Source organism: Talpa occidentalis, unplaced genomic scaffold (genome assembly GCF_014898055.3).
Source record: "Talpa occidentalis isolate TD23 unplaced genomic scaffold, MPIMG_talOcc4v2.1 talOcc4.6, whole genome shotgun sequence".
Taxonomy (NCBI): Eukaryota; Metazoa; Chordata; class Mammalia; order Eulipotyphla; family Talpidae; genus Talpa; species Talpa occidentalis.
In genome coordinates this window covers 93,912,208-93,925,359 of record NW_023604972.1, presented here as the reverse complement: position 1 = coordinate 93,925,359, position 13,152 = coordinate 93,912,208, and the positions used below count along the sequence as shown (strand labels likewise).

The following is a 13,152-nucleotide window of genomic DNA, read 5'->3' as shown; positions in this document are numbered from 1 at the left end:
CGCTCTGAGGCGGAGGCAGCGACGGGCTTCAGGCCGCCCGGGCCGGCGCTGCTCTGCCGAGCGGGAGCTGGAGGCCGGCGGAGGCGGGTGGTGATGGAAGTGTGAGGAGGCGGCGGGCCCGGGGACTGTGAGGCGGCGCGTGGCGGCGGCGCGGAGCGTGAGAGGCGAGGAGCAGGGGTGGGGGCGCCGGAGCGGCGGCTCTCCCGCGGCTTCGAGCTCCGCTCCCCGGCCCCCGACGCGGGATTCGCCGCCCGCTTCAGCTCGGGCGCGCGCCCGTCGACCCTTCAGCCCCGTCCGCCGCTGCTCGTCCCGCCCCGGAGCTGGGGGCAGGGAGCCGGGGGCTGCGTGGGGCTCGGCGCTCTGATTCATTCATTCTTCGCCGAGGAGCCTCCGACCTGCTGCTGCTGTGTTCCAAAGAGAGGAGGGAAGAGGGTGCAGCCGCGAATGAAGGGCCGCGCGCCGACCGGGCTCCATTGTGCTCGGCGACGGGGGGCGGGAAGGGGCTGAGGGAGGTGGGATCGGGCCCCCTCCCCCTGCGCCCCGGCGTGCGCTGCGCCCCCAGCCTGCTGCCATCCTGGAAATGGCTCCGTTTATTCTCCTCGGGAGAATGAATCGATCCTGCCCAGCCTTCTCTTCCTCCTCCCCACCTCCTCTCTGCTCCGAGTCTTAGAAGGGGACAAATTAAAAAGACAGATTCCTATGTGGAGTGCCGTGCACGTCTCGAGCTGCCGAGTTTGCACTTCAAGGAGATTTTTCTATATCGCTTTTTCTAATGTGAGCGCAGGGAAGCAGTGGCTTGCTGCTTTTAGGATTTTTATTTTCACGTAGGGATCTCTAAAGTGCACGTCGCATTGGGTTGCACGCTCCACCCCCAGGGACCTGGTGTGGTGGAGAAATTTGAACCCGCAGCCTTAGTAGCACCGAAAAGGCCGAGTTACCTGGCTTTCCCTGAGTGTCGTGGAGGACATGAACAAAATGACCACCGAACTCATTTTTTATAGGACTCGGTGAAGCTGGATTCTGCGTTTTCCTACACGTAGACTCTTTTTTGTGGAATAGAGTTGACCGCTGTTTCCTCCGCGCAGCATTTTAACTCTAATAAGCAAATGCCACCTCTGTTTGAACGTTTTGGTATTTACGAAAGAGAAATCATTTTACCTAAGGGAACTAATTGAATTGTCAGCATCACCGAAATACCTCCAGAAAAGGATCTCGGGGGGTGGAAAAGCAACTGCGAAATAGCAGACGGAGGAATTCCTTTGGAAGTTATTCCGTAGCATAAAAGCAGAAACTTCAGAGCAAGTTTTCTTTGGTCAAAATGGGGTAAGGATTTTTGTGCTTAACACAGCTTCGAATCTGTTTATGTATGTGTGTTATTGAGCGGTGGTGGCGATTGTCTGTGTTTTATGTTTTCAAAGAAATTTGCCACCATGCTAAGCTGGTCGCACTTTAAAAAGAGGTGTGCTAACCTTTTAACAAGTTATTTTTGTAAAGTGACACCGGCGGTCATAATTAAGAAACATTTTTTGTTATACGAATATAGTTTTATTAGTAATATTTGGAATACATTCTTCGTTTTACTGGGCAAAGTGCACGATCAGTTTGTAATCAAAATCATGTTGTTTTAGGTTTTGTTGCCGGTATCTTTCAAAGAGAACTACTGCTTTCTCTCTGTACTTTGCACAAAGGGACGATTGTAAAGTAATGAGTGGTTGGAGTACTGTTCTTGAAAACGATCCAGTGTGTATTGTTGCCCTTACTGTGCCCTCTCTTTTGCCCTTGAATAGCCAAAGCTAAAATACATAGATGTATTGGGGCATTTGAAATCAAGAAAATCTGTGTGTCCTACTGATGGTCTCCACAGTGCCAGGCACTAGGTAGGAAAATCAGAGCCTCAGTAGGAAAAAGCTTTGAACGAACTTGTTTACTTTTTTTGTTTGTCTGTTTTAACCCTTTTCAGCTCAGATCTTTGTGTAACATGTCAAATTTACACCCTTCAGATTCAAAGTCAAAGAGTGCTTTTTCCAATCTTGTATTAACTCTTCAGACAGTTACTTAGTAAAATTCTTAGTGACTCTTCCTCAGTTAAGCCAGAAACTCATACTATATTGAGTAATGACTAGTCATTTCACTTACAGATTGTAGATTCTTCTCTTCTAAGAAGAACTTCCAGAATTTATTCTCTCTCTCTTTCTCTCTGTGCCTGTGTTCTGGTTAACACATCTGAAGTGTAGTTAAGGGGCAAGGATTGAAAAGATAGATTCTGAAATTCACCGTGACAGTTTGAGGATATATGCACACTCCTTAAAACTTGGAAAATTTTTTGATAGTACTATCTTTTTTGCTGAAGTTAGAATGTGAAGCTTATTGAACAACTTAAAAAATTTAGAATATATGTTGTAGGACTTCATCAGGAATTATAGAGAGTGACAATTGTTATAAAAATTTAAATGACAAGTGATGAGAATATGTATAACTTGCATGATTTGGGAAACTGCAGTTTAAATATCTCATTCTATTTCTAGTGTTGCTATTAGTAGCTTGGTTATCTGAGTAAATTACTTAACCTCTGTGAACTCTTATCTACAAAGGAAAGACTTAGATGAGTTTTAGGGATTTTTTCCAGTCTGAAAATGTGATTTTTTTTTCCTCCACCTTCTTTCCATTTTAATAGTTACTAGTTGGTTTCTTGAAGTAAATCTTTCAGATGGAGACATTGTATTCTCTAAGAGGTTTTCAAGCACCTAGGCTGGAAAACAGTTGTATTTGAAAATTATTTTTGCATGAATTGCAACAATTTTAATGTGAAAATTACTACTATTCAAAATCTTTGAAATATGGCTTCCCTTGACAATCTGCAGCTCTTGTTTAACATGTGCCAGAGCAAAAAAAAAAAAAAAGAAAAAACCAAGTGGCAGTTTTTCATGTTGAAGGCTGCATTCTCTCTAGGTGGTGGAGTGGTAGCATCATGAAAGAAAATCGATTTTCCACAACCTTTAGGCTGCATGAATGTCCATTATTTTACCAGGGGAGCTTGAGGTGAATTTAATACCAAGGGCTCTGATATTTAAAATATGAAAATAAGTCTTTACACAACATGCATTTAGACACTTCAGTGAAATGTGATTTGTTTAGAATCTGGTTTATTTGTCCTTATTTTAAAAGAACTTCAAAGAGGTTGAAGGAGAAAGGAGTGAGCATTTATGGCATTTGTTTTTTTTTGAAAGTCTGTATTTCTCATCAATAGTGATTTGGTTGCTGTAAGTTGTCAAGAGAAGATGGTGAAAGTAGAAGAGAGGAGCATACAAAGAAGGCATTTATGGACATTTTCACACTTTCTAGGTATTTATGCCTAGCATGTTTGTGAAATAAGCATAGCCTGCTAGATCTATTTATATCAAAAGGCCTTTAAAGTTTTAAACCAAGGCAATCGTAAATGACCTTACTCTGACAAGTGCCTAAAATTTAATATTGTGGGTGGAGAGTTTCATATATGAATTTATTTTTGACTACTGTTAGTTAATAAGAATTTGTCTTTGCTTAATTATGGATATAATTGCAAGTCTAGGGTCAAATTCTAAGCAAAAGGAATTATTTGAAAACACAATGAGTGATTAAGCTGAAAACAAGTCTATGACCCTTTAATTGCAGTCTATGAACTAGGGTGGAAAGGGGGTAAGAACAGCTGAAACTGACAGTTGGCAGCGTCTGTCAAAGTATCTTAGGTGCTCTGTGAACTGTGTTTCATTGCACTGAAAGCAGCTAAAGTATTGGTTTGTGAAACAGGTGTTTCACACCCCTGAAAATTAGAGCTTTTGTGTAAGATAAGGTCTGTGAAAAGCTTCAAAGTCTCAGTGAGGAGCCTGTTAGGTATGACCCCTTCTCCCATCTTATCTCATAATGAGAGAGTGAGTCATTAGCTATTTCAGAACTATTAGAGTAGGCAATGGAAATCAAGCACCCTCAACTAGTTTTTTATGCTACCTTTTGTTTGGCTTAACTCATATTGGCAATTTTGTACCATCAACAAGGGAATAGCGAACACCCACTCCGTTAAGAGTTATTTATAACATGTGGTTCTTCCTGCAATTGGGGTCTGATAATGCTGTTTTTGATTAATCTCACCTGCTTATGGAAACCTTGGGAAATCCATTTCTCTGACCTTCCTCAGCAAACTTCCTGAAGTGTGGAAGTGGGTCCTGTAGCATTGCAACCTGAACTGAGTCCCTTGTTTGCTGAGAGAGGAAACTGACACCTCTTTCTATCTCAGGCTACTTTGTGCCGCTCTCTGGGGCCTTATAGAAAAAATACGGAAACCTTTGTCCTGTACTGCAATGTGAGTGAACTTTGTTCAAAACGAGCAATCATTTTTAACATTAGAGAAGTTATATGCAAATCTCTAATTACTTGTCCATTTTAGCAATGTTGAATCCCTGTCATGTAGTAACTCAGTGTTGCTGATATGGTCGATTAAAACATGTTCCTTCCCTCAGAGAGTTCGTAATTTAGAAGTTGGAAGGACAGTTAAGCTTAAAATTAAGAAGTAAAATTGAGAAGTGAAATGTCTAAGGGGAACCAGAAGCACAGAGTGTGTATGTTTATAATATTAGCTGCTGAAGGAAGAATAAAAAAGATTTTGTGGAGGTGGTGATAGGTATTAAACTCTGAAAGATGAGTGCAGGTGAACTTGGTAGGCAAGTGAAAGGCCATTCAAGGATAGGGAACAGTGTGATTGGCAGCACTAAGTTGAGGTATTGTGAAAATCTGGCATGAAGAACTTTGCTTGGACTCTACAGGATGTAAAGCAAGAGAGTTCTGAAATCCAGTGCAGGGGCCAGGTTAGAGAGTCTTGAAGCACAAATGAAAGCTGATATATTTCATGTCCTTTTTGGTAATGACCCATTATAGTAAAATATACATTTTAACCTCAAAACCTAGTGTGCGTATGATAAAATGCCACAAAATAATGTGCATTGTGTGATGTACTCTGGTATTTTCTATGCTATTTGATTCAGTTTTATTTTTAGGAAAGAAAGACAGTTGGTACCCACTAAATTGATTTAACAACCCAGTGGTGGCATCTGGTAATTTGAAAATTAGTGATATAAAGAGTCAATGAGGTAGAGTGAGAAAACAGTTAAAAAACTAAATTGTAGTGTCCTGTGGAAAAACCAAACCAGAGCAGTGAATCCTGGCCAGTAGGGTAAGTCGATAGCTGGGCAGGTCCTAGAAAATTCCAGAGTGGGAAGAGGGGAGGGATGGAGATTGAGATGTGTGTGGTTGGTTGGTTGGGTAAGATTTTAGAATTACGGCATTTCATGTGCAGAGGTAAAAATGTTGGAAAATACATGGTAATCTTCCCAGAGATATACTCCTCAGATGGACCATGAGAAAGTAATTTGGGAATTTGAAAGGATTTTCTTACTGGCATAAAAACTGCACGGAAAGTGACAACACTTACAATGCAAGAGTACTTGGAGTTGTAGATAAGATTTGCCTTATAAACTAAAAAGTCCTATCACCTGAGAGAAACAGATTAATTAATTTTATATCAACATATTAGGAGGGTCTCAACCATAAGAATTTACATATTTTGTATACAGACCTTCCTCTCCCCCCACCCCAGTTTTATTGAACTTAGTGGATCTATATAGCACCTTATTGGTTTAAAGTGTACAGTATAATGATTTAACAGATTAATATACTGCAAAATGATTACCACAAGTCTAATAAATGTCCATCTCATATAGCTACATTATTTTTCTTATGAGAACTTACGTGGGAATAGGTTTAGTTCTGAATGTATTAATGGACTAATAGAGCCTACTGTGCTCCTACTGATCTTTTAAACTTTTTTTTTTTTTTTTTTGGGACTTTTTTTGAGTATTTACTTGCTCTTTCCAAATATTCTTTTCACCTACTCTGTAATCCTATTGCTATGTACAGTGAGGACTTTTCAAAAGAAACTTGGTTTCTCTTTGCTCTTACTTCCTTTTATCTCTGTGATTTCATCCCATTTCCCCCCTTGTCCTAGTTAAAACAGGCAGGAGATTAATAGCAGTGAACTCTGAGGGTTTTTTCTCTTTGATACAATGCTTTTACTTGCTTATAGGTAGTAGGAAAAACTTAAGTCCACTTCCACCCCCAAACCTGCTTCTTCCCTAATTTAACTCCTGAAAATTTACTCTTTTCCTCCCAACTTCTGTTTGTTTCAGAGTTGGGATTGGTTATGCTTGTCTGCTCCTCCCCTCACACTATTCTCTCCAAAAAGAAAATTGAAGTTTTTTCCCACAAGTTTGGTGATAATGGGATGGATTCACTGTCAACTGACAGGTAACACTATCTATATGGGATAGCCAGTGGTGTTACTGTGCCCTGATATAGGAATGTTATTTATAATTTATAAATAAGATATTTATGTTTTTTAAAAAACAAAATATTCTAGTTTTAAAAATGGGAAAAACCTTTAAAAATAGGTACATATTTAAGAAGGCACAATTTGAATAAGGGGAGGAGAATCAAGATTATGGTACTTGAGTACTTGTGTAAAGCACTTAGTAAGATTATATAAACTAGTCAAGATTGGTTACTTTACCTATGTGAATTAACTTGAGGGGAGCAAATATTAGAGCTAGGATAGAATGAATATGATATATGATGTTTTTGGCTCTGGCCTGAGATTTTTATGAGAACGAAATAGTGATTATGAGTAGTACATTAAGATGTGATTATGTAATTCTTAAAACAATATATATTATGTCATTTTGATTTGGTCACAACTTATAGAAATTAATCCTTTTAAAAAATACCCGCACTGTTCCTATTTTTATTTCTTTTACTTGTTTTCTTTGATTCCTGACTCGAGAAAAGAATTACTATTAAATTAAAATAGTTACCTTTCAAACTTGAAGGATTAAAACTTTTTCAACAAATTTGCAGGTCTATAATGAACAAACAAGTATAACAAAAAAGTTACTTAAAAATATAATGGCTGTGCTTAGGGAATTTCTTAATTTTGGTTCAGTGCAATGATTTATTTAATAATTTTGAAATGAAATCACAAAGTAAATCTGACTAGCGTTGCTTTTCCTTTTGGGATTTAGAGAATCATGAAGGTTAGTTTGGCTAATTTCAGGAAATGTTACTCATGTATTTAAAAGATAGAAGAAACTGTTCTATATGTAGTTTGTAACTTCAGTTTAGTTTTAAGTGGTTGAATGTCTCAGATGACAAGATGGTTAAATCTCAGAAGGTCTGACCCTTCCCTACTGTCATGTGATTTTTTTTTTTTTCTGACCTATGGTGTTTTAAATATTTATTTTTAGTTACCTGAGTGTTTTGTTGTTTAGGATTATTCCAACTCATTAGAAAGAGAGAAGGGAAAATAAATTTCAAATATATTATGCTTCCTGATAAAATAAAACTTTTTAAAAGCTTTATTTCACAGTTAGTTAGGATCTGGTTAGTTTAATGAAATATAGTTTCTTGTTTGTGTTGCATATTTGTAATACCCATGATCTGTGGCTCATACAGGAAAGTGAGTCTGTAGGTCATGAAATTCCTTATACTCATGGAATAAGTGAGCTTTCCTAGGGCCCAAACAGAATTTTCTGTTAAATTTTGAAAAGTTAAGTGCTTTTGAGGCATTTCAAGCTTATTAAATATTTTCATTTCAAAAGAATCTCCATGTAATAAGTGGTGTTTATTTAGTTGTTAGTCCATCTAAAGAGATAAAATTTTCAATCTTTACTGAATGGATATTGCAAAAGTAGGTAAAACTTTTTAAAAGCCAATCTTCAATATGTGAATAAAATTGTATAGTTAGAATCTTAATTTTGGGCAAGAAAATCTTATTTTTTACTGTATACTCCAGATACTATACTGTGTACAGTATATATGGTATAATCCAAATACAATAAAATTAGATCTTCTATTATCGTTCTGTTAAGAGAGAGATTTATCAGTGAACTTAAAAATCTTACTGTAGCCTGGTTTTCCTTCCCCCTATCACAAATCTAACACATTGGTCATTTCTTTGCTTCCTAATAAATATCTGTTGAAAGAAGACAAAATTTAAAACTTCATTGCTGTTTGTTTTAAGCAGCATTTTTGAGGGAAGAGGTCAAAACTGTTGACATGTATATATTTTTTTATGCTCTGCCTTTTCTCTCCACTTGCATTTTATCATCTTGTTTTTAAAAACTCTCACTTCTCTGATAAGTGTAATTTGGAATTAATTTTATAGGGACAAGTATAATTTAGAATTCCTTTTATGGGACATCTTTTTAGAGACTTTGCAAGGAAAAAATAATCTTAACAAATTTCTCCCCCAATAATGGATTTTGAAACCAGTATGACTCTTGTGTAGCTAAAAGAATTTAAATGTATAGCATTAACATTTTGCTTATGGTTTAGAACTGAATTTTGTTTACACTTAGCTGTCTTTTAAAGATAGGCTGCTGGAGGAAGTCAAAAGGTCATTGGTTTCTTTCTTGTATCAGAAAGCAAAATTCTATCAATCAAAAATTTAGCAATTTAGTCACTATTTTCTTTTCATAACAGTTTACCTTTGCAGTTTCTCTAGTGTGTAAAAAGTTACCTTACCCTTAATGCCCAATATTTGCTTCTATAAAAACCTTGCTTTATAGACATACAATGTTTTTCTATAAAACATGAAACGTTCCATGTTGTCTTTGTAGAGCATTGAACCAGTTCCTCAATGCAGAGCAGTTGTAAGAATTGAGGGCTTTCTATAAACCAATCAGGTCTAGGTAGAAATTCAACAACAACAACAACAACAAAACTACTGAGGGACCAGAGATATCAAAGCAGCTCTCATTACCTTGTAAGTCATTTAAAGACATGTTTATCATGTCATGCCTGTTAGCACATCTGGATTTTTATGTTCACATGCCTCAGTCCAGAATGATGTAGGAGTATCCTCGACATTGCAACTCCAATCCCCATGGAAAAGTTTGTTCCTCACTGTCCCTGAGTAGGAGACCTAAATAGAAATTTGCTGAGAGTCACAGCCCTGATACACATTCCATGGGTTCTACATGTTGCTTTTCCCTTGTTCACATACTAGTTTGTAGTGTGGCATACATGTATGATAGAAATTAAAATGATTTGGGGAATTAGACCCCATTTTTATTACACATTACTTCTTGATTCCTGGCAATTCGGTATATGGTTAGATGTCCCAGGTATTTTTCTGATAATTCTTCTAGGTAAATTGTGGAATATTTTTACCTTTATGTTTAAACATGCCTCATTCTTAATTGACTAGTTACTGCCTCCTGTTTCGTTTAAGTATTTAAGATAAGTTTAAGAGGGTTTTTCTGAATAAGGCTTTTTTTGTGAGTTGAAATTTTCTGCCCTAGTTATGTTGTTTCCCCCATTAGGTTCTTAATAACAGTCTATAGAAAATTATCTTCAGTATCTTGACTATCAAAGACTTCAGCACACTCATATTAGGAAATTTGTCAGTCTTCCTTTATGGAAGGTAACTGTACATTACTAAACTTATATAGGGTAATTATTTTGAGCCTGTTAGAATATATAAGCGTACTTACCCTATCCATTTACCTTTCTGTGCTCCCATTTTGCTTATTAATCTTATATAAAATGGCTGTTTTGTCTTACTCTCTTATTATGAATCTGTCACATGGTTTTTGACATTAAAATTCTTGTGCTTTGCCTAATCATCCTGTGACTCCTTGATTGTTTATAGAATGAAGATACTACCTATGCTTGTGTTACTTAGTATTGCCAGGGATTGTATACATTCAACTGAGTGGGGAGATTCCCAAGTTACTCTTAACTCATCTTTCTTGAGCTTCTGTTGATTAAAAAAAAGCTAGGTCTTGCAGACTACCTTTTTCCTTACTCAACATATATACATATATAAAATTTTAGTTGTCTGTTGTTGCTTTCAGTTAGTATTCTGTTAATGATAAATTGAAATTTATTGCTATGCTCATATTAGCATGGGGAAAATAATTAAATATTAATGACATTATTGTTTAGTTTTCTTTTGTGGCATATTAGTATATCACCTGTGGACATTTAAATGATAGATTATTTGTATGATAGGCAAATAGCCTAAAGAATGTTTTCAAAGATGGTGCAGTGGTCATTAGAAACCAGATGAAAAATTGTATAGTCCTTATAACCATAGCTATGTAAATTTTTTTTGTATATGCATAAAAATATTTGAAGGAAATTCCTTAAAGTGCTACTATGTTTATTTCTGGCAGCTGCCATGTGAAACTTTATTTTTTGGATCTTTCTGAACCATTTAGTTTCTCTTAATATACTAAATTTTAGACCTTTTCTTAGGTTTTAAGAGTGAAGGGTATTTAAAAATGTTTGTATCTGCAATGCAAAGTTACAAGGATCATTGTTTATACATGTAGATGCTTATGTGTATCAATTTTAGCTGGCTTTTCTAAAATTTTATTTCATTTTCTTTTCAAAATTGGCTTAAGAAGTACTCTTTTGCTATCATGACAATGATCATGAAAATTGTGTCTTTTTTAAGATTAAATGTAAAGCATAGTTCTGTTATGTTATTGTTATTTAGCGATGGACCGTGTATATGCACTGTAGTTCCTCAGAGCTTTTACTGTTAGTTCATGGGATCCTAAAGAGATACTCATATTTTTAGAAACTCATTTAGAGAGGGTTTCTAACCCCTCAGTTAAAAAAATATCTTATTTAGTATAAGTTTAATATTTTTGTGATGAGTTCATGAAATGTATCTTTTTTTCCCTTTTGATAGCGCTGAAACTGCATCCTAATTTTAGTGTACTTAAGTCTGTTCAGTGCATTATTTTTTAAAAATACATTGAAGTCTCACAAATGATTTAATGTTGTTATATGTGTTTGGTATTATAGTCCAAGAAACTGAAATCTGGTTTAGTTACAGCAAAGGAAAACAATTTCTTTAGGGCAATCCAATAGATGCAGACTCAAGAAACGGTTGACCTGTGTGTTTGAGTTGCCTTGGTTGGGGAGCTGCTTATGTGTATAGGAAAATCGAGAGAGTGCACACTCAGGTCTGCTTTATGCAAATACGGTTTTTCATTTAGTACAGTTCTGATTGGTGGAAAGTTCACTAAGGGATGATTGGTTGAATTTCAATCCTGAGTGGTCTTTGGCCTGCTGGCAGGGTTTCATTTTCTTATGGATGGACATTTTTGTATGGATGGGCTTGCCTGGACATGCCCTGGGACACCTCGGTCCAACCATCTATAGCTTCCCAACTCTGGTTTTTACCTGAACTTAGGTAGCTCCATTTTGGTTCTTCTTTTTTATATTACCTATTAGTATGGAGTTCCCAAAGCCCTGGCCTAGTACTGGGCACAGCTTGTGGAATACTTAAGTAGGCAGAGTCTACTTCTCTGAAGACTTCAGAAAAAGAAATCTTCAGATGTTATCTTGAAACACTTTTAGTAGGCTTAATCCTGAACCAAGAGACCTTCAAGGTGGATGGGCCTGTTGTAGCATATTGTACAATTTCTTTTCTTTTTTTTTTTAAAGATTTATTTATTTATGCATACAAGAACTGGAGTACAGGCCAGAGGTGTGGGGGTGAGAGGATTCACCAGAGACAGAGCGGGGAGCAGAACTGGCCGATCTACTGAAATACACTGCTGAGAGGAGCAGTGGGTGAGTCAGGAGAGGTCTGCTGTGCCATGTGGGTAGCTCCCTGGCTGGGGATCGAACTTGTGCTGCAGTGGCTGTGGATAGCTTCATAGGTTGTGTCTTAACCCCTTGCACTACCAGGGAGGCTCCATATTATACAATTTCTGAACCATCATGAGATAGTTGTAAGTTACTTTATCCCCTTATTCTGAAGAGAAGGTTGGGTTATATTGTGTCCAGATTTAAAATTGTTATTGTTTCTGAATTTTTTTCCCCCATAGGTTCCAAACTCTGATGCTACCATGGGTTGGGCAGAAAAAAATATGTCAAAGTGTAAGGTAGAAGGCAGTAGGGATTGGTGGTGATTGTGGGAGAGTGAAAAGAACATGTCCTGCCCAAAGATATTCATATCCCTATTCTAAAGATCCTCTGGCCAAAGAAACACATCTGAAGCCTAATCTCCTGATTTAGCAAACTTTTTTTTTTTTTTCAGTTCTTACCATGTACTAGTGACTGTGGTACTCTAATACAGGTTGGATACAGAAAGTTTAGAAATGCTTTAATTCTTGACTGAAGAAGGAAGAGCAGGACAGTGGCAGAAATCAGGTGATTGGCAGGTCTCAATTTTGACCCTGCATCAGAATCACTTAGAGGGTTTCTAAAAACACAGGGCGCTGGACTCTATACCAAGCATTTTTGATTCAGTAGGCCTCGGAGTGGATTCCACAAATTTGCTCTTCTAACAAATACCCAGTGATACTGGAGCTGCCTATCCAGGACCTTACTTTGAGAATAACTGCAATGGATAAAGTGAAGCTTACACATATGAGAAATTTTTGTCCTTTCAAAAGCTTCAGTGATCCTTGAAGTTTATTTTTCCCCCTCTCTGCTTTTAATTTGAAAAAATTACAGGTTTGAACTGAGGGGGAAAATCCCTGATTGAGTCATGTCTATTTCTTATAAGCCAAAAGATTCAAGACAACTTGAAACTGATCTCTCTTTAAAAACTGGTGTCTGTCAGCTGTTACCAGTTATACCAATTTCTTACTCAGTTACTTCTGCTTTTTGACATTCTGAATGTATTACTTTTAGACCTACTTGACATTACTTTGAATTCCTAACTTTTTATGTTTTTGGAGGAAGTATGGTTTCCTTTTAATGTAGTTTATTCCGCTTAGATAACTGAGTTTGTCCACATACCACACTATTAGTTTCCTATTGCTCTATGACAAAGTCACCACAATTTCAGTGGCTTAAAACAACACCCATTTATTTCAAAGTTTCTGAGTCAGATCATAGCTGGGTCTTCTGCTCATGTCTAACAAAGCAACAAGGTAGATGGCAGCAGGAACTAGAGGCTGTGGATCACTGTCTTCAGAACTCACAATGTTGGCTGAATTATTTTCCTTGCAAGGAGAGCTCATGGAAGATATGTCTTCAGAGCTGACAGGAAGAGCCCGTCTGATACTTCATTTTCTTTTGAAGTATTTCCTTAAATAGGCC

At 37.2% G+C, this 13,152-nt stretch overlaps 1 protein-coding gene across 4 annotated transcripts in view; it reads left to right on the top strand.

Moving 5' to 3' along the window:
- The first annotated feature begins 230 nt into the window (after positions 1 to 230).
- The window catches only part of HOMER1 (homer scaffold protein 1), a 110,701-nt gene continuing 97,779 nt past the window's right edge, over positions 231 to 13,152 (top strand). Inside the window, exons 1-2 of one of the 4 annotated variants that reach the window (XM_054688468.1) lie at positions 302 to 1,323; positions 6,216 to 6,333. In XM_054688468.1, the coding sequence (XP_054544443.1) occupies positions 6,230 to 6,333 (104 nt within the window). In that variant the 5' untranslated portion in view covers positions 302 to 1,323; positions 6,216 to 6,229. Of the gene's footprint in view, positions 1,324 to 6,215; positions 6,334 to 13,152 lie in introns of those variants that run through there. The other 3 variants (XM_037530706.1, XM_037530702.2, XM_054688469.1) reach the window with 3 other exon arrangements.